Below are 8,136 nucleotides of genomic sequence, written 5' to 3' on the forward strand. Positions count from 1 at the left end.
GGAAGACAACCTAGCTCTGAAATGCTCTTGTTCCAATGAACCCAAGGCCAACCGTTGTGTAGGTTCCTCAGGGGTCTGGCAGTCAAACTAAAGCCTCTCAGTCACAGTTCTTTAATAAGATTGATATGTAACTGTCCTCAAGGCCACTCTGCCCTGGGGGAAGGAGACTGGGAGGAAGGCCACTTAAATTGCCTCAGCATTCTCTTTACTTAATAAAAGCAATCTCTCTCTCTCTCTCTCTCTCTCTCTCTCTCTCTCTCTCTCTCTCTCTCCCTCCCTCCCTCCCTCCCTCCCTCCCTCCCTCCCTCCCTCCCTCTCCCCCTCTCTCTCTCCCTCTCCGCCCACCCCTATATATTTATTTATATTTGGTTTTTTGAGACAGGGTTTCTCTGTGTAGCCTTGGCTGACCTAGACTCGCTTTGTAGACCAGGCTGGCCTTGGACTCATAGCAACCCCCCTGCCTCTGCCTCCCGAGTGCTGGGATTAAAGGCGTGCGCTGCCACCACCCGGCCTCTATTTTTAATTTTTATTTTTTTAAGAACAGAGCAGTTTTATTTGGACATGCATATAGGTTTGGTTAAATCTAACAGTGTCTATTGACAAAACTCTAGTGCTGGGATTCCAAACAGAGCAAGAGTTGAAATCTTCAAATAAATCTGAAAACCTATATAGAAGTTAAAAGTTTTTTTAAAAGTAGAGAAGGCCAATTGTGCCAAGTTGGAAAAATATTTTCAGTGAAGGAGTTCAGCAATTACTTTGCTTTGTTCACTAATGTTGAGACTACACTAAGCACTGGAGATACAAGGGGAATTTCTAGCTTTCTGTTCTTAGGGAGCTCACTCTCATATTAAGGAAACAGACAAGTAAGCAAGCTCAAGGCATTATTATAGCAAGGCTTACAGGGGACCAGAGACAGACAATGTGTAAATAGGTAAGAGGGGGAAAACAAGACTTTCAGGGACATCATGAAAAAACATGCAGAGCATGTGATCTTATTTGTCTCATGAAAAGAGGAAAAGACTAAGGATGCTAATAATTTGGTGTTATGTATATGACACATACTTAGAAACTGCTTATGGTGGTTTGAATGAGACTGACCCCCTAAAGCTCATATGTTTGAATACTTGTTTCCCATCTGATGGAGCTCTTTGGGAAGGATTAAGAAATGTGACTTTAGCCATGTGGTGGTAGCACGAGCCTTTCAGTACTCAGGAGGCAGAGGAAGGCAGATGTCTTGAGTTCAAGGCCAGCCTAGTCTACAGAGTGAGTTCCAGGATAGCCAAGGCTACACAGAGAAACCTTGTCTGGAAAAACAACAACAAAAAAGAAGTATGGCCTTGTTGGAGAGGAGTGTGTCTGTGTCACTGACTAGAGGCTTTGAGCTTTCAAAAGCCAACACCATTAGTCAGTGCTCTCTACCTTCTGGCTGGCTGTGAGTTCTCAGCTATTGTTCCAGAGCCATGCCTGCTGCTGCATGCTTCAGTGCCCCTTTCCCCACCATTTTGGTTGTGAACTCTAACCCTCTGAAATTGTAAGCCCTAACTCTTCTGTAAGTGGTCTTGGTCGTGGTATCGTATCACAGTAATAGAAAAGAAATTAAGATACTGCTTTTGCCAAAAATGTACTGGGTCCTTGTGCCCACGCGGTAACAAAACTTGATATCTCTGGCTTCGTTTTATATCTACCTCTTTTACTGTGGGTCATACTTCTGTTCAACTCTGCATGGAAGCATGTTAATAAAGAAAAATTTGTTTGAAAACTTTTAATATTGAACCAGTATTATTACCCTTTAAGGTTTAAGGTACAAAGACAGGAATTTAAAAGTTCTTTGGTTTACCCAGAAGCTTACTGAAGGTCTTCAGCTGTTGTCCTAACCTGTAGTCACCTTCTCTAAGCTGTACCCCTCCCTCCCCAGCAGAAGTACTCTCACGAGAACCAGAGTGCTCTTTCAAGCAGTGAAGAGGCCCCACTGCAGATCCAGCATGGGAGAACATAGTGACCATGCACACATCACTTTGATCAAGATGCTTCATCCCTGCCCCAGTTATTTCTTCAGTCAGATGTCAAGCTTATGTCGGTTTCCTAGGCTGAGATGCATGGTTTCTATCTTCCAGTCATTGCCATGCTATTTGAAATTCTTCCCTCATTACTTTTCTGTTTGATATCTGGGGCAGTTGGCCCAACATAAGTTGTTGCATCCTAACTACTAACCGCCCCCCCCCCCACCACACACACACACACACACACACACACACACACACACACACACCGGCCCAAATCAGACCTCATGCTTGAAACTGCGGTTACAGTTGTAATCAAGTAGTTTTACTATGTCATGGTAGAGATAGAAAGATTATAAGTAGGAGTGTAGAGTTGATGAGATGGCTCAGCAGGTAAAGGAATTTGCTACTGAGCCTGATGACCGAAATTTGATCCTCTGGACTCACATAGGAGAGAACCAAACTCTGAAAGTTTCCCTCTGAACTCCTCACATGATTTGTAGTAGCCCTCCAAAATAGATAATAAACTTACATTTTTTAAAAGGTGGGAGTGCAAGCAAGAGTTGAAGTTTAAAAAGAAAAGCAAAAGGATACTGATAAAAGAGTGATACAATTTTAAAAGAACAGCATGAGCTATTCTGAGCCAAGTTCAGTCTCTGAAACCCACACAGTAGAAGAAAATGAGCTTTCAGAAGTTGCCTTTGACTGTACCTGCTAGGCTAAGTAAATATATACACAAATACATATAAAATTATTAAAAGAATAGAAAAGTAGAATAACTTGATTTTAGTATTGAAGAGATGGGCTAATTGATAAGTCTAAGTAAGAAAGAAATAAGGGTAGTGCAGAGTCTCAAAGGGAAAAAGGTGGTTGTTAAAAACCCTACAGTATCAGAATTTGGGGCTTGGCTGAACAAAGAGTGAGAATGATGATTGCTTTTTTAAAAGTGTAAAAAGAAATTTGAATAGTTGTACAAAGTCCTAGTTTTTCAAAGTAATAAGCAAAATATCAGATAATATGCTGACAAATGAGCAGCCCTAAAAATGTTTGCTTGCACTAAGAGTATTTACTTCTGATGATTGGTTCATTTTCTCAGTTCTTTGAATAAAAATTCAATGAACATTTTCTGTGTACTAAGTACCCTTCTGGCTCCTGGGGATTTATCTATGAGCAAAATGAAAATTTCTTGCCCTTTGGGGGGGGGGTTGCATGTGAATTGGAATAAAGGGAAACAAATGAGTAAATAATTTATTATTTTAAAGTAAACAGATCCAAAAAGAGTGATCAGGCTTTGGAAACTAAGAAATTAGCAAATGACATTAACAGATATAATTTTATATAGTGTATCCGGTACTAATGTAAACAGTTACTTCATTTTTATATAGCTAATTACAAAATCTAGGTTAATAAAACTAAGATGTCAAGTGTGGGGTCACCAGAGTGTTTGTGTTCCTAGTTGTAGCTGTGAAAGAAATAAACTAATTAACACTTAAGAGAAAAATTCAACATGGCAACTTTATTATTATGTTGTTATTTCATGGGTTTGGTAGGAGAAAAGAAGACAAACTATCACATGACTGAAGTTATTTGCTTTGGTTATGGAAAAAGAACTTGTATTTCATTCCCAAAAGATGATTCCATTGTGTCCCGGTTTGTTTTGTTTTGTTTTGTTTTTTCCTCTTCTATTTAGAGTCTTGGGGTAAGTGTACCGAGTTGAAGCTATAGTCTAACTGCCTCCTCTTTACTTAAACAGGCATTGGAAAAGTGAAAAGGAAACCTAGCGTTCCAGATACCGCATCCCCTGCTGATGATAGCTTTGTTGATCCAGGAGAACGTCTCTATGACCTCAACATGCCTGCTTTTGTGAAGTTTAACTACATGGCTGAGAGAGAGGATGAATTGTCGTTGATAAAAGGGACCAAGGTGGTCGTCATGGAGAAGTGCAGTGACGGGTGGTGGCGTGGCAGCTACAATGGACAAATCGGATGGTTTCCTTCAAACTATGTAACTGAAGAAGGCGACAGTCCTTTGGGTGACCATGTAGGTTCTCTGTCAGAGAAATTAGCAGCAGTTGTCAATAACCTAAATACGAGTCAAGTATTGCATGTTGTACAGGCTCTTTACCCATTCAGCTCATCCAATGATGAAGAACTCAATTTTGAGAAAGGTGACGTAATGGATGTTATTGAAAAGCCAGAAAATGACCCAGAATGGTGGAAATGCAGGAAAATCAATGGCATGGTTGGCCTGGTGCCAAAAAACTATGTTACCATTATGCAGAATAATCCGTTAACCTCAGGTTTGGAACCATCGCCTCCACAGTGTGATTACATTAGGCCTTCACTCACTGGGAAGTTTGCTGGCAATCCTTGGTATTACGGCAAAGTCACCAGGCACCAGGCAGAAATGGCATTAAATGAAAGGGGACATGAGGGAGACTTCCTCATTCGTGATAGTGAATCTTCGGTAAGTTGATTTTATTTATATTTTTATTTTATTTTCTCTTTTCTTTTCTTTCGACAGGGCCTTTCTCTGTAGCCTTACCTGTCTTGGACCTATTCTGTAGACCAGGCTGTCCTGGAACTCAGAGATCTGCCTGCTTGTGCCTCCCGTAGTGCTAGGATTGCAGGTGTGCACCACCACACCCAGCTGCAAGTTGATTTTCAAAGATAAATGGGAACAGAGCCCTAGGCATTCAAAAATAAGTTGGAGAGGTTGAATGGCCAGCTCCCTTAAATCTAACTAAGTTGTAAGCTGGGAGAGACGTGATCACAAATGCTGGTCTTTCCAGTGGTCCTGTTTTGAGTAAGGTAACTCAGCAGTGGGTATGTTGTATTAGTAGGCTTTCTTTAGTAGTATTGATTTTGCATTTCTAGGACATTTCTGTTGCATTAAACTTAAAAATGGGGCAAACTGAGCATTGGTTTCTTTTGAGAGTAGATAATGCAAATCAGACTGCTTTTTGATGTAATATATAAGGATGTAATCATTGTAATACTTGCAAGAAATCTAACTACAAAATATTTGTCTTCATAAATTAGCTGTTTGATTAAAATTCCTTCCTTCCTACCTTCCTTCCTTTTTTTCCTTTTTTTCTTTCCTTCCTTTAAAATAAGACAGTGGCTCACTGTAGCCCTGGCTACCCTGAAATCCATTTTGTAGGTAGGCCTTGAACTCAGAGATCTACCTGCCTCTGCGCTTGCCAGTGTAGGGACTAAAGGTGTGCAACACCGTACTTGACTTAAAATAGCGTTTGATTCACCTCAGCAACCGTACTTAGCACCATTTGAAATGTATTTGCAGTAAGAGGTAAATTACGTCGTAGAACCAGCTAGACAATAAAGCCATACAAATGGGAAAATGACATAGTTATTAGTCTCTTTTAAGTGTTACTTTGTATATTAAAATTTGATGGTCCTTATTTTTCTTAAAATTTTTTCCTAATGGTATCACTACTTTTCTACTTACTAAATTATGGTTAGTATGGGCTTTCTGTGAGTGTGTTACACAGAAGGTTGAAAGAAAGAAGAAAGAGTGGTGCGTGTGTGAGACTAAAGTGAATTGACTTACTGATTTGGAGTTGGGGAAAATGAGACCTTTAATCTCTCAGGAGACATGATTGTCAGTATAGAAGAATAGTGGGGTCCATTTTCTGTTACAAATCTTGAAATGCAGCCCAGCATTTAGAAGTCACCATTCCTGGCTTGATTGAGATTGTTCAGAAGTATTAGGTTTAAAGCAACAGCTGCAGCTGCTACCACCTAATTAAGAAAGAAGGAAATTTAAATACGGGATGCTGTTTTTCTTGTGGGTGAATAGTAGCCAAAATATATGATTATTTTCAGTAGTGTTATTTTTCAGCTTGATATCTTGAACATGTGTTTTTGTTTGGTTTGCATAATAAAAAATCTTCCCAATTTATCACCAATATTTCAGTAGCAAAGGATTTATAAAAATTCAACTTTGGGGCTGAAGAAATGGTTCAGCAGTTAAAAGCGCTTGCTGTTCTTCTGGGGCCCAAGTTCAGTACCCAGCACTGTGTGAGGTAGCTCACAACCAGCTCCATGCACATCTGTACAAGTGTCCTTACACCCACACACAGACATACAAACATATATAAAATTTATAAAGTAATAAAAATATCTTTTAAAAATGTGAGCTTCAGATTTCCCTTCCAAATTGGAAGACCGTGCTGGAAAGATGGCTCAGTGTTAGGAGCATTGGTTGCTTTCTGAAAGGACCCAGTTTTCATTCCCAGTACCCAAATGGCAACTCAACCTATCTGTAGCTCCAGTGCCTGGGGAGCCAGGACACCCACTCTGGCTTCCCCAGGCACTGCTCACACATGGCTTACAGATGGACATGCAGGCAAAGCTCCCATTCACGGAAACAAGGTATTTAAAAACAATGCAAAAGACCAGTCCACGTGGGGTCTCTTCCTGCAAAGCAGCAGTCACAGGTGAGCAGTGTAACTTTTTTAGGCTGGCCACACCCTCTTTCTTCTGTCTTAACATTTCTTTTGGCCCTTCTAGGAATTTGTGTTTGTCACCTTTTTAAAATTTATTTTTTTAAGATTTATTGACTTTATGTGCGTAAATTTATTTATTGTGTATGAGTGCTCTATTTGCATGTATACCTGTATGCATGAAGAGGGCATTATACCATATTATAGATGGTTGTGAGCCACCATGTGGTTGCCTGGAATTGAACTCAGGACCTCTGGAAGAACAGACAGTGCTCTTAACCACTGACCACTGAGCCATCTCTCCAGCCCTGTCACCTTTTATTAAAGTCTTGTTGAATTCTTATTTGTCCTCTATTTCTTAAAATTCGCAGTGTTGTGTAAGTTAGTTACTGTCCACTCTGACCTGAGAAGGGATGGAGTAGAAGTATGGTATTTTTTCATGTGCTCTCTTGTGCCTCTGAAAATACTGGACTTTCTGTATGTGCTACTCTGGGGGTAGCTGTCAGCAGGTGAGGGATCCTAGAGCTATGTTCTCTGAGCCTCATTTTTCTCATTCATAAAAAAGGCTTATTTTGAGGAATAAATGAGAGTTTGTAAATAATTTAGCATCGTGTCTTGTACTTAGTACATGTTCAGATTTTAGCAGTTATGTTTTATTTTACATTCAGATACATGGCTTTCAAAATGTTTACTTCCACCTCCCTTTTTCTCTTTTAGCCAAATGATTTCTCAGTATCGCTAAAAGCACAAGGAAAAAACAAGCATTTTAAAGTCCAACTGAAAGAGACTGTTTATTGCATTGGGCAGCGGAAATTCAGCACTATGGAAGAACTTGTAGAACATTACAAAAAGGCACCAATCTTTACAAGTGAACAAGGAGAAAAATTGTATCTTGTCAAGCATTTGTCTTGATACTGCTCATCAGCAGTGACTGCTGCACAGCTTTAACTCACCATCCAACTGAAGACTGAGAAAGGGTCAGGCCAACTGTGCTTGCTTGGGAAGTGCTGTTTCTAACTGTATGAGGATTGACTGTAATACATGAGTATTTTTGTTATCACTCAGCCCATACATATATACTACATATGCAGTACATATAGAAGAATTCTTTATTCTTGGTTTTCTACCTTATTATCTTTGTTGTTTTTCTTTTTCCTTCTAACAATTAAGGTTTTGTATTCTGAAAAAAAATAATTTGGTTCAAAAATCTTTATATGGTAGAATTCTTTTATTGCTGTTTATTTCCTCATATAGACATTCTGTTCTCCCATAGTTCCTCATAACACAAAATTATATCTATATGACATATGCTAAAGTACATTTCTTGTAAAGTGTTCATCTTTTCTGTGACTAAATAGCAATAATAAACAGAAAATTAGAAGTGATTTTTCAGGTATTGTATCTGTCACAAGACATTGTAAATATCAAGTATGTTGTTTGTGCCTTCATTTTAAAAAATCCATTTATTATATTCAAAAGAGATTTGATATAGCTTATAAGACATAATTTATGGCTATTTAAACAAAAATTTAAGAACTTAGGGAGTGCTCCTTTTCCCTTCTCTTGGCTATCAAGAGAACAAAGCAGTCTCTGCCAATGAGTTATTGAATGAAATGGGTATTCCTAGACCATGCTGTATTTATGTCACCATGAAATAAGTCATGGCCAAGT

General features: G+C 39.1%; 1 protein-coding gene across 6 annotated transcripts in view; it reads left to right on the plus strand.

Moving 5' to 3' along the window:
• The window catches only part of NCK1 (NCK adaptor protein 1), a 48,147-nt gene extending 40,297 nt beyond the window's left edge, over positions 1-7,850 (plus strand). For all 6 annotated transcript variants that reach the window (XM_084752367.1, XM_084752371.1, XM_084752368.1 and 3 more), the window contains 2 exons: positions 3,754-4,466; positions 7,183-7,850. In XM_084752367.1, the coding sequence (XP_084608493.1) occupies positions 3,754-4,466; positions 7,183-7,377 (908 nt within the window). In that variant the 3' untranslated portion in view covers positions 7,378-7,850. The remainder of the gene's footprint in view (positions 1-3,753; positions 4,467-7,182) is intronic.
• The last annotated feature ends 286 nt before the right edge of the window (positions 7,851-8,136 follow it).

The sequence above is a fragment of the Acomys minous genome (assembly GCF_964271855.1).
Source record: "Acomys minous genome assembly, chromosome: 13".
In the NCBI taxonomy this organism is placed as follows: Eukaryota; Metazoa; Chordata; class Mammalia; order Rodentia; family Muridae; genus Acomys; species Acomys minous.